The following is a 23,457-nucleotide window of genomic DNA, read 5'->3' as shown; positions in this document are numbered from 1 at the left end:
AGCAGTCAAAACTTTCATAGCTTTAAATGAAAAAAAAAAAAAATATATATATATATATATATATATATATATAAAACAACTAACAAATACCAGAACTTCGGTTCTCTATCTGTAAAAATCAATCTTTAATAACACTGATGATCGTTATCATCATCTCCAGATCTTTGCGTCCAAGATGGACGCAACCGGCAAAATGTCCTCGGATTTCATAACCATACTTTATAGCAGCGTTTCCCAATTTTTTCCTACGACGGAACACTTCACAAATCCTGAAATTTTAACGGAACACCTTGGTTAGAGTCGAGTATCATTGGTCTCATATTCAGTGTAAAGCTAAGCGCACGCTCTCGCCGAAGCAGACTGTATCACATCGCAAAAATGCGACAGTGCACACTACAGGCGTGCCGGGCCGCATCGCATCGCATTGACCTTGCTTGTGACCGCACGTTTACTAGAATAGATACCTTCGTACTTCACTCGCGCTCGGAAGTGTCGACAACCACGGGCGGCTGAGTCAACAAGGCCAGCGCAAGGTGGCCTTAATAGCACAGTCCACGTGCAAAATGAGGAACGCCTAATTTTCAAACATGTTTGAACTTGTCGCAGCATTTAAAACTATTACAGGATATTAATTTTGATATTTTTTCACAGAACACCAGTGTTGAGGAACACAGTTTGGGAAACCCTGCTTTATAGGATAAGACAGTTAGCGTTATGCCTGCTGAATATACTTGGCTATAAAGTGCGCATGCGTTCTGGAAGATTTTTCTGAAACAAAAATGCCACTTTCATATGGGAGCGTTACATTCATCTCAGTTTGAAATATCCTTATAGAAGTTCTTATAGGGTGGAACTGAACCCAGGTTTTTTAATCCGAATGGCGTTGTCTAAACCGTGAGCAATGGAAATTCCCAATTATCTGCAATACTTTCACATTATTTAATTCCTGATATTTCTTTGAAATATTTATAATACTCAAGTATTTGTAAAAACTTTAATAAAAAATGTAAGTACTTTCAATTAACAATCATTTAAAGTATCATCAAAAATATATTTATATTTTTAACATATCTGAAGTACTTTTCTACTTCTCATTATTCCAGGTATTTAAATAATTAGGATATTTGAAATAAACTAGAAATAAGTATATGTGATAATATAAAGGGTGAAATGTGGATTAAGATATGAATAATTCTGGTATACGAAGCCAATAAAAACATTTTTAATGTAAAAGGAAGATGTAAGAGGAATCACAGGGTACATTATCGTGACCTCGAAACTGTACAGTGCTAGAATGAAGGTCCCAGAAAAATAGAGCTTCTAACTATCTTGTCATTATTCATCACAAATGTCGGTAGGATCACCCAGTAATCACATTTATCAATAATTAGATAATATCACACGCAGTTAACAATATTATTCAATAATTTTAGCTTGTTGTCTGTTTATTGTTGAATAGTTCCACAGATTGCCACCAGGTGTCACCACAGTCCAACAGCCCGTGAAGGGGTAAAATTCTTAACACTATATAATGTTCATAACAGCAAACTAATTATACAATGAAGAAGCAAATAGTTGCAGTTCAATAATGATAACTTACTGAATTTGTTCTCTTAATTATTCCAAGTTTCTATAAAAACTGTAAAGACGATGAATGATTTTCTTGAATTAAAATAAGTAATTATTATTTTTCCTTCTTCTGTGTTGGGAACTGCGACAGGAAACAGTTTCGATTGGCACTTGACATTAAGCTACGAATAATAAACTGTACTAACAGTTCATCAGCTGTTTGTACATAGAAATATATACAATGTTGCACAAATGAAGTTTCAGTGGGCAAATAATCACAACATTCAAGTGTCGTGTTTACTCGTGTGTGATATACAGTCTAATTACGATAAGAATTGAGATAAGTTCTAATCAAACAAGAAATAAAAACTTAAAAATACCTCTGTAGTTGTAAATATAGGAGTATAATTACAACAGTCGTATTAATTCAACGATAATCTCAAAATTAATTCGACTGTTTATCTATCATTCCCAACGCAGAATATAATACAGTGCAAGGCTATCGATGAAAATACGTGCATGTAACGATCACAGCAAAGTGATATGCCCATTAAATGAACAGTGTAGATAGAATACGCGGCGAAATGAATATTTGTGGATTATAACATCACCATTATTATAGTGAAAAGATATGCGAGAAATTCAGCATGTAACACACACAACAATATACAGCGAAGGTGTAACAATCACTCGATTATAACAAAATATTATTGTACAGATATATGATACAGCACCTGATAACAATGCATGATAGCAAAGGTATTATAATACATTTATATTACAATAATGCTTCATTCGATGCTCGTTTATTCACCGGGACATATGCACTGAATCTATGTAGTAATGCAGACACATCACTTCTATTGTTAAGCAATTTTTGAACTGAAAAGGAGGAGGTTGGAAGGAAGATCTCTGTCTGTCAACTTCTAGTTAAATGCATTGATGTAAATAAAGATTGATTTTCCAATTATACTGAATTTTTATTTAATTATAATTTTTTGGCTAACTTTTTACATTGATAAGCAGTTGTAAATTACTGAGGAACTTCTGCAACATCTGTTGATCTTGTATTCAGTTCTAACTAAAAGTGATCTAAGATCACGTCAAAGCAAGGTTAATAAGATGAATATATGTTATATGAAATTTAATGCATTCTTAGGGTAATTAATGTACTTGTTTTTTCGGAGGGAAAATTGACATTAAGAAGAAAACGCTACTGAATAATACGCCTATAGAAATCTTTCAATTGTGGTTCTTTTATATAAAAGGGACTTGATATATTCTGCATTTATATTATAGAAAGGAATTCAAAGAATTACATCAATAAAGGGTAATGTATTTAAGATTCAGATTTTAAAAGACATTTAAAAATCTCATCATATATAGTTCAATTAACTGAAATATTCCTTTTGATTTTTAAGCAAACAGTCCTTATCCAACATAATTTGACTGTGATCACTAAACTCGCAACTTTGTACTTTCATTCTATCTTGTTTTAGAGTATTCACTTAAGATTGTGATAAGTTATTGCTTATTGGAAAAAAACTTAGAAAACAGAGCCTAGATTAAGAAATGATGAACGAAAATTTACGAAATATGTAACATATTCAGCTAAATAAAAGTTTTTATAAGAATTAAAACAAAAATTCTATAAAAAATAGAAAAATAAAAAGGCAGAGAGATGGACAGCGATGAATACGACTGTTGAGCAATGAATCATTGAAAAATCCACAGATGCCAATTTATGTAATCTTTTAAACAAAATTTAGAATATTAGGATATTTTAATCTTCATCTTAATCTTATCTTGTATGCAAGATATATGAAGCGATCAAAGATCCAAACTACACATAGGTTCTAACAATTAAAAACAGAATAAGCATAATTATGTATTGTATCTTCTAGTATAGCACCGATGAAATACATGCTGTACACTGTACTCGCATACTCGACCTAAGTTTGTAGGTACAAATCAACGCAATAGACCAAGTGCGTTATTTGAAAATGAGTCTTTTGAGAGTAGAGTAACCGAAAGATTCCTTTGAAATTTTGTATCAACTTAACACAGAATACTTGTATTTACCTAAGATGCTCAAACTTCATCTCCGAAATGTGTAAACAGAAATATTATTAATTAAAAAAATAACTTTTTATCCAATAATTTTATTGCTAGGTTTAAACTATTGATTAAAGGAATGAAAAATCTGCAAAAAAAATTCTATTATTGCGCACTTTTCTATGAGTTCAATACGTCTTAAGTGCTCATAAAATTTAGATTCCAAGAAATCTTTGGATGTTTTTATAGAGAAGATCATCTTAGTTATCTAAAATATTATTCCTACTGAGTTTTTCAAAAAATGCTTTGAATTTCAAAATTTTCAACAACAGTCGATCAATAGATATCACATGAAGGGGAAAATTTAAACAGGAAAGTGATTGGTTTTATTCTAATTTTTAATTTAATTTTTCAACCTTTCATTGCTTAAGTAATAAAAGAAAAGTTCATTACCATTCGCTCATTTAAAAAAAAAGGTCCATTCCATTTCTGTGACGTAACTTTCACTTTAATTTCAAGGAATTCGCGGGTTCGAATTCCGTACACCGTAAGGCCACTGATTACATGAGAATGATTAATAGAAGGTAGAAAAAATTCTAGTTATCTGAACTATATTCTCATATTAACAAGAAAGCTATGTCGCTCTATAAGGCGAAATTTCTCAATTACGATTTAAATTATTTGAATATTTTTTATGATTGTTGATGAAAGCAGTTTATAGTGATTCTATACGCTAGAGGTCGCCAGTATCGCTAATGAATCTTGCAAAAAGACTTCTTTGACTGTGGAAATAGTATTATTATAAACATTCCGATATTTTTCATGCAATCCGATTGCAATTATATGCATTCAGTACATTCATAGTAATAAATGTAAACACTTATGATCGTAATCCTTAAGGTATTTGCATACAATAAATTTGGTAGAAAAGAAATATGGTCGAATCCTGTCTCATATAAAGGACTGTAATGGCCTTTATATGTTTTCAAAGAAATAGGATCGAATCCTGTCTCATATAACTGACTGTAATGGCCTTTATATGTTTTCTTTCATCGAAAGAAGAATTATGGGACAGTATAATTCCCTTTCAGTTGCAAAGTCCATATAAATATTGCTGTCATAAGGAAACGTGAATCGATCGGAGACCAGGGTCTTTCCGACTGAGATGACGTCCAACACTTAACAATTGTCAGACAGATGATCTTCAGAAACACTAGATCGAAAGCAACATCAAACTTCTAATTTTATAGAAGTACGTTTGAACAATTTTCTCAAAATGGAAGCACATCTTTGCAGATTCTTTATCTTTTTTTCTCTATTCATTTCTTAACGAGATTAAATTAATTATATCGTTTTAATGAGTTGTAAGCAAATACCTTAAATGCGTTGCTTGTGTAGCAAGGATAGCCACAGAAATTGCTAATAATCTAAATTTGGTAGCAGAAATTCAAGTATGGTCACCTAAATAACACTAAAATTGAAAAAAAAGCTGTAAAAATTACATTGAAATTATTTATGAAATAATCTAAACTTTGGTTTAAGGAACTGCTGAACAAAGAGTCATTTTGTTTAGTTAATAAATATGAGAATTAATAATAAGCAGACAAAGAAAATAAAAGGATTATGAAAAAAAAAGTTTTTTGTATTATTTATCAAATATATTTTATCCCAATTTGTAATTATTTGTGGTCTCGTACATATAAATATCTATCACTAACTACTTGCATGTTTCGCTATCCCTGCTTCACTGTAAAAATATTTCATTTAATATGATATTTTTCATTGGATTGTAGCTTGTACAATCGAAACAAAAAATGTCAGTTTGTAACCAACAATTTTAGTTGAATTTTTTTTTTTTTTGTAAAAAATGAAGGGGATGAAAATATTTAATACACTTGACATTAATCATATGGTAATCTAAATGAACAGTATTTAAAATAAAATTACCATAATCAATAAATTAAATATGGTATAAGTCCTCACATCCTTTTACTACAATTTGTATTCATCTTTCTCAACAGATGGAGCCATGATCGACACCATCACGTGTAGCTGGAAACGACTAAAATGCTACAAAGTAGAGTAAAGTCATTAAACCTTTGGTGAATAATTACAGGATTTGAAAAATGTTTGTTCAAATACTGGAAAGCAAATTTACAGCTATAGAATCCCGTCTTGACTATTTACAGAAATCATGCCTAAAAAGCTACGACTCCCGGCACACTCGAATAAGTATCCATAATCCAAATGAAATAAATATTCACATATTATATGTAATACATTGAAGAAACTTGTAATAAGTTTAACAATATCTGTAACACAAGCATTCGTTATTTAGTTAAATGCTGTCAAGCATGACTGTTTCGATTTTTCGCAACACGCACCTCCTCGTGAGATGCGTCTTACCTGAGATAGTCTTGCATGGAAAAATACAAGTATAAAAACCAGCTGAATTTTGTTCGAATATTCTTGATGTACAAACATTTCTATAACGAAATATAAAACGATATTTAAATCACACACCACTAACGCACTTTTTTTTAACAACACAAAGATCCTGACCACTCACCTCGCTACTGCTAAAAATTAGCAGGTCCGAGATAACAAAGTAATGAAAAGCACGAAATCAAAGATAAAAAAAATCTTTTGGCTTCATATGGAACAACTGAGTCATATGCAGTCGATCAAAACAATTCCACAAATTGATTGAAATAAATAAATAAATAATTCAATTTTCTTCTCCACTCCCTCTTTCCTTCTTATTATGATGCAGACACGGCTTGAGCAAAATTAGCACCGTCCAAGCTTCTGTGCTGCCATCTAGTGTAATGGATTGAAATCACATCGGTAAACCTTTTCTCGTGGTAAAGCTCTTCCTGTTCTATAAAAGACTAGTTATTTTGTTCATTTTATTTTATTCACTACACGACCGTTCCTGCTTTTAGTGGTTCTTCTGTAGACTCATTTTCACAATCAGTATTTGTAATCACAGGTAGTTGTAGACTTCCATTCTCTATGAAATCGTCTTGAGAATTATTGTCTAAGGTTACTGGAGTTCCTGGTAATTGTTCGTTTTCAGATGCTTGTCGTTTCCGACGATTTCGCGAGGGAGATTTGATTCGAATCGATCCTCTTGTAAGAAAGATGCGTTTGCTTGAAATTGGACTGGGTCGAATGAGAAAACTAAAAAAATAGAAACAAAAAATCACGTATAATTAGAAAATAAATTCACTTATTTTATTTGTAAATTTTACTGATGCCATGCAAAGAAAGGTTGAAAACAAGATTTTAATTTTTTCAGAAAATTAAAATTACATTTTACGGATTAATTTCATAAAATTGAAAGTATAAATATTCTAGAAACGTAAACGACAAATGACAACAAAAACTAAAAATTCTATAATAAGAATAATTATTATTCTATGAGCTGAACAAACTCGGCATTCTTATTCCGACTCCATAGGAGATACTTTTACGTTTCAGAAAAATGTTTGTATTATTGGATTAAGGAAATTAATGAAAATCAATATAATAGTTACTTTATTTTGAATTATTTCATTTTAAATCATTAAAATAATTTTATAATATTTAATTTCTTTGTTATATTTGGATTTTTATTTTATTTAATTTTTTTTTGTACTTTCCGTATTTGTACATAATCAAAAGGAAATAACAATTTTTTTTAAAAATTTTTCTTAACTCATCAACCATTTATTGTGCCTCTGTAGTAACCACTTCGGCTTCCATGGTGCTCAAAATGATTAAAAGAAATAAAGTTCGATTCTAATCACAAACCAGAGGAACTGGTTCTAAGTTTTTCTGCCAGTTCCAGAGTTAACTAATCTTTGACGTAGGAAACACGTCCCCCCCCCCCATAAACTCGGTCTTTAAACTGTACAACTAGAAATCAATTGATCGTATAAATCATACTGCTCCAGATATACACCTGTTAGGATTAAAGAGATGGCAGCAGTTGTCTGCCGTACTATATAAGCCTTCAAAGTCTCCCAAATCATCAGTAGTTATGAGCTAAGCACTTAAAACAGTTCCCCACGGATTTCCAAAAAAAGTCAGAACTCAAGGATTTCCGTCTATTTTCTTTACGGAAATAAAAAGCGCTCGATGATTTTACATGAACCATCCTTTTACTAACTCCCTCCCTCTCTTTATGTGGATCATTGTAGCCTACGAACATCTAGTTCATCAGTATTCAGCTAATACGTCGTATCCCTCGTGATCAGAGTATTAAATAATCTTTTAATCCTGCCTGTGACACATCTTTTTTCTTGTTGGTATCGCAGTCAGGATTTGATTAGTTGAATCCTATTACTTAGGAGCAGCAGAAAAGAAATTTTTCCTAATTTTCCATACTAGATATATTTACGCATTTTCTGTTATTTATTAGAAAAGTTTCTTCAGAATTCATTTTAGAAGAAGTTTAGTTACTGTTTTGAATCGAACAATAAATATGGATTTATTTAAGTTTTATTTTTAAATTTACTACCATGCAACAATATAAACACATCTCGTCAAAAAAAAAAAAAGCGGATTGTTTAAACCAAGAATCAAAGATTAGTGTGAAAAGATCACCAGAATGTTCATTGTTGGTAGCTACAATTTTAAAAACGGGAAAAAATGTAAAAGTTTCATAATTCAAGAGAAAAGTAAGATCATAACATCTGAATTAAACACGTTAAACATCCGAATGAATTCGGATTATTAAATGAAATATTTGAAGCCTGTTGAATGAGTTTGTCGAATTCATTATTATTGTTATTATTATTATTATTTAAAGTTTATTCGTAAATAAATTGGTGAATTCGAGTGAAGCCTTTCTTATGCCAAACGTTCGTTTGCATTTTACATTAGATAGCATATATTTGCTTGGTTAAAACATGCCTAACTGAATATTAGTAAGTTAATCCATTTCTCTTTAAAACGAAATATCAAATAAAATATCTTGAACTTAGTACCGAAGGACTTAATCACAGCTGTTCACGAGTCTTTTTAATTGACTGAGAGTCAGTCTATGCATGAACAGAAACAAAAGTTCCTGAATGTTTATGAGTTACATTTAGGGCCGATAATCCTTCCCAAAATGAAGCATTTGCAAAGTATTGCCTGAAACATTATAGCTGCTCGCAGTTTTAAACAGAAATAAACTTTACACATCACAAAAAAAAAAAAAAGGTCATAACTAACCGTATCTCCTCTCTTCATGTTACCTTACATGTGAAGATAGGTAGAACTGGATGACGTATTTAAGGAATAAAGTGCGCAGAAGTTGCCTTTAAGTAGAAACACGTCTGACTTTTGCTACTTTTGTTTCTATTAATATGTGCTAACTCTGATTTAATTTACTCAGCTAGTCTCCAGCATATTACGAGCTACGGTTGTTGTTGTTTGTGTTTCTGTCTTCGTGGGCTTTAAAATGTTCTCTTTTTTGTATGTTAACCGACAAGGTTAACGCATTAAATGTTACGAATATAAAAATATATTTGAATTTTTCATACTACGATTAAAAAAATGCAGCCAACTTACATGATGTCTCCTTCTTCAAGCCGTAAATCACAACTGGGATTGATGATGACGTAAGACAAGCTGCTTCTCTTCTCTGATACGTCATCTGAAATTAAAAAAAAAACATTGTTCGTTGCAATATAGCGTGAATTAATGTTGACTTCTGTCAGAAGGAATGCGTAGTTTCTGTTACTAGGATGAGTCTTTGGATTTTTTTACTTGACACTTGGAAGAGTCAAGTAAAAATAATAATAATAATACCAATAGGTAATAACAACTGAGGAGAAATTTGTCCAATAACTGACAATTTTTCTTCGAATTAATTGAGTTTTTTTTTAAATAACGGACAAGAATTTATTGGCATTCGAAACATTAAAACTAAAATGAAACGACATGCTATCCTCCCTAATGTCGAATACATATACGCGATTTATATTAGTCCGACCCATTATTCCACTACGTTGCACTTCTGATAGTCAGTCTAATTTCCTGTTCTAGACGAAAGAAACTGGAACTGTCGTTTCTAAAGCGTTGCGACCATGACAAACAATTAAAGGCTCAGAAAAAAATTCTGGGAAAATCCCTAAAGGTAGCAGCTGAAACTGAACGCGGTCTTTCCGTATTATGTTTGGCAAACGAACGCAGCAAATTAAACTGGTAAACACCTTCAGTCAATAAATCTATTTCTCCGGAAATTCACTCAGGTAATGATATCATTTATATAGCTTCTGAAATTTATGAATGCATTCATTTACATTAGAAATAACCAATTTAGAAACTTTTCGGTATAAAAGTGTCTCTTCTATTGCGTTTTTTCCCAATGAACGAATTCTCTTGCAACTGCTATGAAAGGGTGTTTTCTTTGTTTTTTAAATAAACATTAAACATCAAATACTATTTTTTAATCAGAGGTTGTTTCGATTAACCCTTTACAATTTAATTTAAGACGGTTAATGTTGTGTCAGCATTGTAATCAAACAAAAAAAACCCAATTATTCTGCCCTCTGTGTTCTTTTAAATTGATAATTGATGATGACGATACAATATTATTAAATAATTAAAAACTGCTGATATTAAGTAAAATAATTTAAACTGACTTCATTAACTTAGTGAAGTGATCATCAATATGATCGTCTTATCGAAATTGCAACAACCAGTATTAGGTAGAGTGATAAAGGTAAACATCAGAATAGGGAATTGGCAATGAAATTGTTTGTTCTTAAAGTTCCACAGAAGATTCAATGAATGAAGAATTTTTCGAGTCATCAGAAAAGGCAGCTGATATAAACAAAATGTAAAAGCTGATCCTGAACTCCTACTGCCTTTTATTTCTATACTACTTATTAATTAGCGATCATTGCAGATGCTCAGTGTCGTAGGTCGTATGCGATGCGTAATGTGTATTCTCAAATCGTCTACTCAACTCGCCCCCCCCCCACCAAGATTAAATCCTGAGTGCGCTACTGGCCCACTCATTACTAATACCATGTTCCAACATAAAGATATATCTTTCTGTTTGAATTTAAAGAAGTGCAGAAATTACATGAAGAGAAGGCGAAAAAAATGAGAATTTCGCATTAATTATATTATAGTTAATAGCGATATCTTCACTCTCGTTCAGGATTTGAAATATGAAATGATAATCATTTGCTTTTGAGCAGGATAAAGAAATATATTATATGAACAAAAATTTAAGAGGATTTAAAGTTCAGAAGTGATTTCTTGGCTCAAATATAAAAATATTACTGAAGAAAAAATGAACGAGTTTATCATTTTAGATTATACAAAGATAAATAAATTTTTCGTGTTGAAAAAAATTGTAAGTCTCATAAACCCCTGTAACAATCTAAGAAAACAGTATCTATTAGTTTAGGCTTTAGTTTCTGTTCCATTGACTGAAGATGCCAGAACAGATAATACTTAATATTGAAATTATTAACTTCATTATTTGGCATTCTGACTGCCAGATTTTTGACAGAGTAGCTAGCATACCATTCGAACTAACAGGCTATAGAGAGTAATACCTTCATTTTTAGAGAGAAATCAATTCTCTGTACACTTTCATGTCAAATTCGTCATCAGCCGAAAAGAAACGTTCCCATTCTCAGAGGAATCAAACTCAAATCTTTCCATTGAAAAGACCACAATCCACTCAACCGTATCAACACAAACGCCTATTGAAATAACTCAAGAAAAATAATTATTTAAAAGGTGTATGCTTACCGTAATCATCCGTTGGTAGACAAAGATCTTGCATTCGGTTTTTCACAAGATTTCCTATCTCTTGTCTCTCGATATCTTGCTTAATGGAGGTCTCGTCATCGTGTATGAGATCCAGAGAAATCTAAGGAGAGTAAACAAAATGAATCTCTTTCTCTCTGTCTATCTCTCTCTCTCTCTCACTTAATATAGGATCGATGCCATGCAGTTCTTTATAAAAATGTTACGTCAATGCAACGTTTGATTAGAAAACCGCGACACGTATATTCATCTTTGGCCATTTGATAAACTCACTAATATATTTTGTTTCAAGAAAAATGGTTACAATGCGCTATTTGATTTAGAAAATGATTATTTAAGTGTAAATTTTTAAGAGGAAAACACTGGCTAAACATCATCGGTTGCCAAAGAAGACTGTGAACTGGTGTCCCCTCAACTAGCTTATGCAAGAGATTATGCGCCACAAAAATATCTACAACAGTGTTTTATTCCATAGAATAGAAGACTGAGAAAATCCTAACATAAGCGCAAAGTTATTTCAGACATTAAAAAATACTTTAACGAATGGAGTGAATAATAGAAGCACAGATAGCTAAAATCTAAGAAGAAATTAAAAGTTTAGCTTTGGCATCAATGATAAGGAAATGTAGACAAAGATGGATGTTAACAGTCTACATTAGCATCTAGCGACCATTTATTTATTTATTTATTTATTTATTTATCAAGGTTTTCATCTAAAAACCTACAATAATATTCCTTTGGAGTAATAATTACTTTTAAGTTTAGTTGCTTTTTTTATCAGAAAATCTAAATTGTTTATTGAATGTTACAAAACTGCAATGCACCAGAGTTTAAAGTATGATAAATATAATATGATGTTACTTCCAAAGCTATGGGTTCGTGGAGGATTGTTCTACAACTTTCAAATATTTCGACTCTATTTTGAACCTTATCCAAGACTGAGTTTAAATAGAGTTGTGTAATAATTAGTTAACCTTGTATAGTATTAGGTCCTTGCAATCAAAAATCAGTTTGTATGCGAATAAGTTACATAAATAGAGGGAAGGAGAATATATTGCTTTAAGCGGTATAATTCGGAAAATAATATCTTAAATGACTTAGAATTCTTGACCAGCTTAAGTATACACAAAGCCTGTAAGTTATTATATAAAGATTGTCTTTCATACGATAAATAATATAATTTTGGTTTATATATGATGAATACGTGGTCTTCATCAGCTACAAGACAAACTGTTGGCAACAGGATTAAAATTCAGTTACCAAACATTTTATGGGTTAGTTTTATTTTCTTAGCGTGAAGACTCCCAGCAAGAATAATACCACATTGGCAGAAGGCACTTACACATGTACTTAAGGAAGAAGCATCGGAAGTGGTGGAACTCTGAACCCTATAGATGCCAATAGGGATCTCGCAGCTTGATGAGCAAAGTTTCTGATATAATCGCCCATACGTTCGTATCCAGAGATCGTCCTTCGTAATACGGACCTGCGAAGAGGGAATGCGATTGCAAAATGAACTTATTATATAATAAGAATACATTTGATACATTTTCAAATGATTTGATAGGCTGAAATACGCTAAGGAACACAGTGAAAACAAGAAGATGGGAGAAATGAAAACAAACAAAAAGAAATACGAGAAAAGTAAAATTAAACTGCAGAATCTCATTATACTCATTTAATGATTCAGATTTATATCTGAAAGCACTTACAGAAGAAAGAAATCCAGATCCTGGAGCTTGATCAATTCCAAGGAGTAAACGAACGAAAGTGATCATGTAGTCCTTAACAAAGGCCTGCAAAAATAACCGACACTTAAATGACTACAGTGCTCTGCTGTTATATTCTATTAATCGTGAACTCTGTAATCGAAAATGTTTTCCAATAAGCAACGACATATTTTATACGAAACGAAAGATCAAAGCTTACCTGATACAATAAAGTGTCAAGCATGCTCGCACTAAATACGCTTCCAGCAGCAAAAGGCAAACGGAACATATAGGAAATATGTGAACCTCGCTCCCTCTCTCGCTAAAATAATAATAAAATAAATTACATAAATAACAATAAAATAAATTTCTGTTGTGTATTGCAGAGCGACGAATGGTTGCTCTGTAATGCACGACAGAAATATTTAAACATTTTTCTTACCAACAATTTATCATTTTACTAATTATTTGTTAGCGCACATAGAGTCACGGAAGTATTTACGTATAAACTTGTCTACAAAATGAATGGAAGTTAAACTGTCTCTTAGCTAATTTACATAATATTATAATTGGTATGTAAAACGTGGCGAAAACTACTCTGTCAGAGGAGAAAATATTCTCCTATCCTATCATCAACTAGATAATATTTCAGAACTTTCTTGGAACCTAAAATTAACAGTTTTCACTCTCTAATTGTAGCTGACAATTTTCCCTCGTAGAGTTTTAGAACTGCTAATATATAGTAGGTGAACCTCATTCATTACAAGAGCCTGCAGTTAAAATATGAACACAGAACCGTAATTAATACAGAAGTGGTTGCATGATTTTATTACTCAGAGTAGGTACGGATAATATACGTCCAGATTATTTGACTATATCTTAGGGGTCACTGAAATACTAAAATCGAAATTTCTGAAACTGAAATACTAAAATAGTTTCTCATAAAATAACTTCGAGCCAGTTATCTTCTGAAAGCAAGTTCACAAATATCTAAAAATGTTCGGTGAATTTTTCTCGAACTCATTACCACTTGACATTAACTTGCCTTAATAAGAGTCAGGATACTCAGAAATAAGATATATCTTCGCACCTGCGCGTGAAAATGTCATTTAAAATGTAGGTTTAATTATCTTTTATAAATCCAAAATTACAAAATATTATACTCGGTGAACAGATATAATCTTTCTCAATTAAATTAACATTATTAAGGAAATAAGCGTTTATGGTCTTATTTTGTATTTTCTTGATACCTATTTACTCCAGTAATTGGTTTATCGCCTTCCACATCTTTCCCAATTCGTATCATCCTGATCTTCATATTATCCAATTATGTCCGATTTATTTAATCTTTGTCATTTAAAATTTTAATTTATAGCAGCCCAAATATTCTCGAATATTTCAAGCGTCGTACGTGGACATATGAATTGAGTTTCTCACCTTTTCCATTTTCGACAGGTGTAAGGCATAAGCGTCGTGGGCCCTGAATTGCATAAACCTCATATTGGTGGACTGACTAAGCTCTGTAATGATGCGAACGCTAGGAAATAACCTAAAGTGAACAAAGAAAGTTAACCATTAAGTAAACTCATTTTACTTCCATATACATTTAAAATATGAAACAGAATTAATTAGGGAAGATTCGATTCCTATGTAATTCAATTCAAACATGAATGCAATAGCAAGGGGAATTCTTAGCAATAATGATATCTTATCACTCAAATTTACTGCTTTTTGGTAATTTATTCTGAAAATGTTCAGTATGAGAGCGAGAGATTTTTCTTCTATGATACCCTATTAAAATTGCACGTTTTTTAATCTTTCTGATTAAAATGTAACTTCTGCATAGCGAGTCGTAATGAAATAATTTTGGAGTAATTTATCATTTGCCTTATGGAAATCATTTGCGTAGATATTTTATAATGTTGCTTAAGATCAATATATTCATTATTACATACAACATCATGTGTTCTTGACCTTTTCCACTATTTTAAGTATTACTGGAGGTAATCACTATATTTTGATTCAAAGAATTTTTCTGTGATTTTTTATTGTAGAAGTTTTAATATATTACAAACGAAATTTCTTAATAATACGTAAGAAACAAATCACTACTTAGACCCCCGCATACGCTGTCAAAGTTAAATTCACATGAACAACAGAACCGAATATCAAAAGCATTAAGAATCTAAAGCAAATAGATTAACTTCAGACTGTGTCATAATCTTTTGCTGTATGCATTTAAAAAAATAATAAAGCAGAAACTGCAGCAGCTGAACTACATAATTCAGAAGGCCTCAGCAGCAGGTTGAATTCCAGATGATTGGAGCAGACTCATCGTACCCATTTATAAAAAGGAAATAAAACTGAATGTGAATTCCTCTGAATTACAAAGGAATTTCTGTGTTACGTGTTTCGAGTAAGATGTATGCAAGTATGCTCGAGAACAGGCTAAGAAAAATTGTGGAAGCTTGAAGAATTTTACTTCGAGACAAACAGTTGAGAAATCATGGAAATATAACAATGACCTGCATCTGAGTTTTGTAGATCTGGAAAAGGCATATGATGAAACGTTTTATCGTATTTGCAGAAAGTTTTACCAAATTTTCCGAAGTAGAGAATGAAATTAATAAACAGATGATATTCATTTAAGGAAAATAAAGACTACTGTGTTAGTCCTGTCATCTTACATATGAGGTGTAGCCCAAAAGTTCGAAGTACGCGAATGGTTATCAGTGTGACAATTTACTGATAAGTTTTGTTGCGTTATTTTGGTGTAAGTTAATGTAATGAATATTGCTATTGTAGAATACTGTTTTCATGTAAATACGGTGTTTACATTTTTTGTGTTTTTTTCCCACATCCAAATGTGCAGAAGAAAAACAGTTCGAATCTAATTGCTGAGAAGAGGATCTTTCTCCAGGATTTTTCCAGTCAGTAACCAACTTAGCCGATCTTTGGAGCAGAGAAATAGTTTTTATTTGACTTCCAGAAATTCGAGTTTTCATTCTGTAATCCACAAAATCTATTCTTGAACTGGCACTATTTCAGACAATAATACCGGTCAAGTTTAAGAAAGAGCCTCCGTAGTTCAGTCGGTATAGACGAAGCCCTTTGTTCGGAAAAACTTGGGTTCGATTCCAGTCAGTGACGCGAGGAACCTTTATCTGGTCTCTTTCGACGAAAGGTGAGTTAGCTAGTCTCATACGGAGGATTTTTAGAGGATTGTTTCACCCGGAAAAGCGGGTTTTTCGTCCCCAAGAACAGGCAAACCGGCCCCGTGAACACACGCTTCTGCAGACATAGGGCACACACCGAGAGGCATAAGGCTAACTACTTTATCCTAGGGATGGGTACTGTTTGAAAGGGCTTAGGACAGCTCCGTAACAGGCCTACAGGCCTAATACAAAAAGGAAGAAGTTTAGGAATACAAAGTGGTTGCGGTTATCCGCGTTACATATCGCCTTCTAAAGTCTTATAGTTGTGAACTCTAGTACTGATAACGATTAGCATTGGAGACCAGTTACTTTATCAATTTTGAAAAGAAAGTACTAAACCAGTTTCTAGGAATAAAAAGGTATTAGAGGATTTATTTTGTTACGCGATGTTTGAAATGAGTAATGGAAAGAAATCATCATATAATTCTGAAAAATTGCAGACAATACTATTTTCAAGACCTTCTTTTGAAGGTCTTAAGATCTTTCAAGATCTTGAAGGTCTTTCTCCATTGTCTCATCTTCTTTTGAAGATGAGACAATGGAGAAAGACGTACGTTTTCGAATGGAGTTTCAAAGTTGAAGATTAGCTCAAAATTACTTAAAAGTCTATCTCCAAGTAGAACTGGAAGAATACCGCAAAAATTCCTGAAAAAATCACTCTTTACGAAGACTGATATCACTTCGTATGAAGCAGTGGGAACGCCAAGTTTTTTTTTATTATTATTAAATACTCATAAATATTAAATACTCCAGCACATTTGCTTGATCACAACTGTAATCCCATTTCATACTGAATCGTCTGTGTAATACAACAGTTCTTGGTCAGAACCGCATGGCTGTTTTCCCATTCTCTCTCATCACTCATGAGCTTGATCATTTGTAGTTTTTTATTTTGTTAATCGCTAAGAAGAAATTACAGTTCAACGGTCGGTGATATGAGTCCATTTCAACGATCGAGACGAGCTGCAGGCAGTGTTGCACGCGATCTCAAAAGAAGACCACGAGGAATGTTTCTAACAGTAGCAGGGGCGTCGGACTCGGTATACAACTCTGCATACGACCTGCTGTGAAAATAACATCATCATCATCATCATCATGCGTATCAAGAATTTAGGCCTAGCATGGCCTGTTCCGGCCGTAGAAGTCATCGCTGAATCATTTAAGAGGACGTCCTGGTTTCCTTTTTCCTAATGGCTTGTACTTTAAGGCTTGTTTTGGTAATTTTTCTGTTTTCATTCTTTGAACGTGTTCCAACGAGCTATAATTAAACCTACACTTTGTTTTTCAGTCATTCCAGGAGCTCTGAGTCGGAATTAAAAAAAACTTTCTCATCCTAACCGCCAAGTTTCTTTTCCTTGCCAACAACCATCTTCTCCAATCTGTTTCCTCTCTTCTTTACAACTTTTGTCATGCCAATGATTCATTTTTAATGTTCCACTTCTCAATGATCGATGTGCTTCTTTTATTACACTCATATGCGTTTTTCAGCCATTCAATATCTGTCACTTTCATATGCCATAAAAGTATTGTACTTTCACTCCTACATCAACGTGAGTTCAGTTTTGTTGTTGTTGTTGAAATACTACTGTTTCTTTGTAGGTAACCATCTGCTGAGCTAAAGATAGTTCTTCGCACAGAAGAACTATTCTTATCTCGACGGAAATGGTTACCTTAGTTACCAAATTTCAGATTCCTATGTGATAATTCTGTTTCCTTACATTTTATTACATCAGAGTACTGTTTTTGTTGTTTTATGCTTACTGTATTACAAATCTTATCCAGTGTTTCTTATTACTTTCTCCGCTTATGAATTCTAACATATTTACAATCCGTGCCACTGAAAACTTCGTCATTATTAATAAAAATCTTATTGGCTTCTTGGACACTGTTATTCCATTATATCGATAATTTTACGGGTGTTTCATTTAATTTTTTCCAAGTAAAGATGATACCAGAATTATATAAACAGAACACATTCATCTAATAAAAAAATCGAATATTCTTTGTAAATAGATCAAATAACAACAATAATATTTCATTTCCGTTTAAATTAATAAAAACCAATATTCGTACTCAGAATCAGTATGTTTCAAAGCAGAACCAAAATCTGACACTTGCACGAGAACGAGTATGATAGGATTGCAACAATAAATAAATTATTATTTTGTCTCTTATGTTCTGCAGCTAACGAAATCATTGCTAAGAATAATAAATCTCCCACTATACACATTATACAGAAGAAAATTCCTAGAAATATTTTAAACAAATTTCATTGATCATTTTGATTTTCCTACTCACTTGAACATGGTTTGGACGGCTACGATTGTGTTGCAGTCAGCTAGATAGTCTTCTTCTGCTGAGTTCGAAGATTCCTTGTTCACAACGACTACGCTGTCTGCGAGGTTAATTCCAGCTCGTAAGAGATTATCTAAACTGATGAAAGAACGAAAAAAAAAAGAAGAGAAATTTGTACTGTTATCAACTTATATTTCATTAAATCAAAATTAAATTAGATCAAAAACCGTTGAAATGCAGGGATCAAACCTGCCATGTCACAATATATGTTTCTAAATTTATTCACGTTTAATATAACTTAAATTATCCTCAGATTTTATTAATATTATCTGCTTCTTTTTCTATCCTTTATTAACTTGATACATAAGTGATAAATAATGACACGGCACATGTTAAAAACGAGTGCAATTTAACTAATATTTTCTAGAAATCTCTTAATATGACAGAACTCGCAACGCTGCCGAAACTTACAACACTAATTAGTCCTTAAGGAAATTAAAAAAAAAATGTGTACTTACTCATCTATTTTACCCACCATCCAGTACACTAATGGAAACCACGAGATAGCATCTACAAACGCTGGATGAGGCCTGAAATATTAATACGTTGTCACCAGTTAATATTACGTGACATAAAAATAACTTAATATTTATAAAAACTTTATATATTGCAAATTATTTAAATAAGTCTCACCTGCGGATATGTGTTAGCGAAGTAAAATCTCATTATATACTTCTAAGCTCAAAAAAATTACTCTGTGTTGTAAATGTTTCGAAACAGAATTTTTCAAAAGTACTAAAAATTGCATAATACAGCTGTTTATATTTTTTTTTTAAAAAAAATATCGACACGTATATTTGTTATGAAATCTCTAAAAGATACCCTCTTAAGTTTCTAGAAAGTCCATATATAGATTCAGAAAGGCAAGGTACGATACAAAACATAGTTGTAAATTATTGCAGAACGGTTCAAATATTAATTAATGTTAAATAAATTATATTACTTTTGAAATATTAATTAAGGACTTTAGAGTGGAGAGACAGGAAACTTTGGAAATGGATGTGGACAGCACATTGGCAAAAATATTCTCTATCAACAGCACATGGGCCATAATTGTCTTATGTGCTCTCGATAAAGAAAATTAATCTACAAATGATAAAAAAAACGAAACGATAAAAACATAGTGTTGACGTTAGAGACCACGAGATGGCGGCAGTTGTCTTTCGTTCTCCCTTCCCAAGATGTCAATTTAAATCATTGATAATCTTGAACCAGATATCATGACTGTCTGAAGGCATTTTTTCGGCTGTTTCCAGTTTCCAAAAGTTAGTTAGGGATAAACGGCCTCGCCTACTCTCTTTGGGAATAAAATGCGTTAGCTGATTTATTTTTTATAAAAAGAACCGATTCCAGATATATAAAATGTGGGAAACTTTAATCTACACAAAGAAATCAGGAAGTGGGTTATTTATTTTCATCTGAAATATACACGTTTAATGTCACTTTGCCAAATTTTATCACTAAAATGGATGGTCAGATATAAACATTCAGTTCTGAAATAAAAATCTGTCCATCTGGAGTTGAATTATTATTCAAGATGAATACGTACAGAAGGACGTACGGACAAAAAAGAATCAAACGGGTGCTTTCCATTTTGTGTAAACATTTAAAATAGCGTACTATCACCAGTAGATTGCATACGTGCAGTAAAGAAATTTAATATCATTTTAATCAGGAATGCCACTCAAATTATTAAGAGCGTTTTGCAACACGCGTATGCCTGTTAAATAATGATGATTTTCATAGAAGCGATAAATAAGAATTTGCCATCTCGATCGTGATTGTATTCTATTTTTTTCGAAGTATTTGATGGTCAAAGGCGTGTCTCGTGTGCAACGCTAAATAGCAACGCACGTGTAGATATTTCCAAACAGACAGAATGTATGAAAGTAAACATATAAGAAGAAAAAACTTGACTTACTTCTTTTCTAACAATAAAACAATTGGTCGAATGTGCTGAGGATTGTGAAAATGAGCGCGCAACGGTACAATAAAGTTGTAGATTCCATTACTGGCATAGTCAGCGGCAAGGATTATACAGCGGTTTGGCCAGTTGTAGTTTTTAGCATTATGGTGGGCACAATGCTCACACACCTGCAACATCAAAAAAAGAAAATAAGCAAAATGGAATCATGAAAAAATATATTTCAGCGGTTAAAGCATAAATAAAAGATGCTCATAATAAGTTCTTCAGTTGATAAACATTTTCTTAAAATTAAATTCCTTTTAAAAAAAATGTAGTAGTTGCTTAGGTGAATAACAAGACGTAAGATTAAGTGTGCAAAACCTGTAATTGAAAAAAAAAAGGCATTTAAAGGAGAAAAATGTAAACAAAACACAAAAAGGAACTCCGAACATTGTCTATTTTTTAATTTAATTGCAAGCAGACAACAAAAGATTATTAGAAACTCAAATGGAGATTATTGGTGAATGAAAAACAAAATTGCTCTGTCGAAATATTTGATAATTGGGTAAGAAACCAGGAAAATTATGTGAGAAATAAAACAAAAGGTAATATTGGTTATGGACAATTGCAATAGATCACCATCGCACAGAAATCGTTTTTGCTTTATGCGGTTAACGCCTCATGGAAGCGAATTAGAGCAAGAGTTGAAATGAGCAATGGTTGTAAGGAAAATAACTCGGTGTATACAAGTCTCATATATCATCATTACAGATAACCATATGTTGGATGATGAAGTTATATGTTATTATATCCCATCCTATTATCGATGTTGTGCCTTTCAGACTTAACACCACCGCGCTTCGGACCTATTTGCCTCTTTTACAGGAGGAAACGTCCCACTGTTTGTAATTACTTTGCATGTAAAAAGGGTTTCCAGTATTATAATTTGAACTCCAGTGATGCGGCGAAGTGAAAGAGCAGGGGATGTGTTAATTTCTAATGATTTAGATAAATATCACATATTATTAACGACTGGTATGAAGTTTTTAATTCTTGTGAATGTCGACAGGTGACACGCCTATAGTCCATTAGTATCGGCGGTCTAAAGGTTAAATAATCTGAAATCCGGATTTTTCAACTCATACTCTAGACATCAAACAGGAGATTGCTTTAGCAATCTCGAAAACAATATAAAACTCTTTCTAGTCATTTTAATTCTTCAGTAAGCGGGAAGATGATCTCACAGTCTAAGAATTATATTCAACTACCACATAAAAATGTATCAGGACTTGTTCATCCACACTTATTAGCTAATATGTTATCGAAATCTTCTCTAAGTCAGCTACATTTCTAGATTAGTCACAAGTTTATGGACACACTGAAATTCGTTTAATGAGATGAAACCTGGCTCCTTTAGAAAGATCATTTCTAATGGGACCGCAAATAGTATTTAAATTTTCAGATAGAAAGTTGTAATTGGTCAAGTCTTATATTAATATTTGCCTATTACGATTTATAATATCTTTTAAATGTACGCATAAATAGTATTAAAGAATATTACTAGGTGATAATTATAATCTCAACAGCTAATTTAACTTATACGTCCTGTAAAGGAAATTCATTTTCATTTTGAAGTGTGGAGCTAACGACATTCGTCGATTTGTAAACAAAGTAAATATAAATTTACTTATAAATATAAGTAATATCACTTCCCTTTAAGTTGTTTGTGAAATGTTAAACATTTTACATAAATATTTTAAAAAGAAAAAATACCTTAGAGAGCCGAAGACAGCAGTAGGGCTTCTTTTCCTTCAGAAGGTAACAAAGAGTCGGACTCACCCCCACATAAGGTGCTACTGGAGGAAACCCTTTAACAATTCTGAAATGAAAATCAAATACTATTAGACATTACGAAGATTCGTAATCAATTGCATGTATTCTGAAATTTTTGGGAGGTCAGTCCCATCTACAGCTGACACATGGAGAGGTGTACCATATCTTCAAGTGTCAGCTATAGATAGGACCAACGAATCATTCTTTGGTATGTAAATATACTTGCAATATCCATTGTTAAACACACTGGACATCCCGAACATTTGGCATTTTGGTACTCTTTTGTTCATTAAATAAACATGAACGTTTATGCTTCTATATATATATATATATATATATATATATAGAAGCATGTATGTATAACCTAATTCTTCCCTCCTGCAATTTTTGGTCGATTCATGTGTTACTGGACTGGTTTTCTGATAAAGACCCAAAGTTCCTGGGCAACGAAGAAAAAATAAACAAAAAATATATCTATACAAGGTGGCTTAATTCATCTTTAGTTGAAACACACTTCATATCACGGTCCATCGCATTTTTGACGGGATATGAACCCAGATCTTCGCAACCAAAGAACGAATGCCGTCTTCGCGACTGCGCTACGGGAAGTTATTTATACTAAAACATTGAAATGCTCTTCAAAATCGTCACTTACTCGCAGTTCTCCGCTGGTGTGATCCAGGGGATGTCCAGATATTTCTCTTCTTCAGCTTCCAAAGTTTCATCATTGCAATCGATCTCCTCTCGACCATCTTCCTGATCAAGCAATGTAGGAACTGGAGCAATACTCGACCTTTTAATGACACCAACTCCCGTTATGGTCCCTGCAACTCCATCTGGCACTTGGAGATGAGTACCGTATTTCTTATGAGATTCATATGCAATGCTGAGTTTAGCCTTCAGAGGAGACATCTCGATGTTACCCTTTTCGGCTGTAAAAGTGAAGAAACGTTTTCAAATATAACTTTCATTTAAACTAGTTAATCGTATTGTAAACGTTTTTTAATAAAATTTTAGTTTAACAGAATTAATCCCACTATCTTAGATAAAATAT

At 32.4% G+C, this 23,457-nt stretch overlaps 1 protein-coding gene across 3 annotated transcripts in view; it reads right to left on the bottom strand.

The window, feature by feature from the left end:
• Nucleotides 1-1,200: 1,200 nt before the first annotated feature.
• LOC150110655 (potassium channel subfamily T member 1-like) overlaps nucleotides 1,201-23,457 on the bottom strand; it is a 242,973-nt gene continuing 220,716 nt past the window's right edge. For all 3 annotated transcript variants that reach the window (XM_090400080.1, XM_090400069.1, XM_090400090.1), the window contains 12 exons: nucleotides 23,059-23,335; nucleotides 22,344-22,449; nucleotides 20,586-20,758; nucleotides 19,123-19,194; nucleotides 18,608-18,742; nucleotides 14,532-14,643; nucleotides 13,315-13,416; nucleotides 13,098-13,181; nucleotides 12,728-12,871; nucleotides 11,368-11,488; nucleotides 9,166-9,250; nucleotides 1,201-6,807 (listed from right to left, as the gene is read on the bottom strand). In XM_090400080.1, coding sequence (XP_090256206.1) covers nucleotides 6,546-6,807; nucleotides 9,166-9,250; nucleotides 11,368-11,488; nucleotides 12,728-12,871; nucleotides 13,098-13,181; nucleotides 13,315-13,416; nucleotides 14,532-14,643; nucleotides 18,608-18,742; nucleotides 19,123-19,194; nucleotides 20,586-20,758; nucleotides 22,344-22,449; nucleotides 23,059-23,335 — 1,673 coding nt within the window. In that variant the 3' untranslated portion in view covers nucleotides 1,201-6,545. The remainder of the gene's footprint in view (nucleotides 6,808-9,165; nucleotides 9,251-11,367; nucleotides 11,489-12,727; nucleotides 12,872-13,097; nucleotides 13,182-13,314; nucleotides 13,417-14,531; nucleotides 14,644-18,607; nucleotides 18,743-19,122; nucleotides 19,195-20,585; nucleotides 20,759-22,343; nucleotides 22,450-23,058; nucleotides 23,336-23,457) is intronic.

The sequence above is a fragment of the Typopeltis vanoorti genome, chromosome 1, assembly GCF_054136105.1.
Source record: "Typopeltis vanoorti isolate ZY-2024b chromosome 1, IOZ_Tvanoo_1.0, whole genome shotgun sequence".
In the NCBI taxonomy this organism is placed as follows: Eukaryota; Metazoa; Arthropoda; class Arachnida; order Uropygi; family Thelyphonidae; genus Typopeltis; species Typopeltis vanoorti.
Note: the sequence above shows the minus strand (reverse complement) of the source record. Positions and strands in the feature narration are given on the sequence as shown.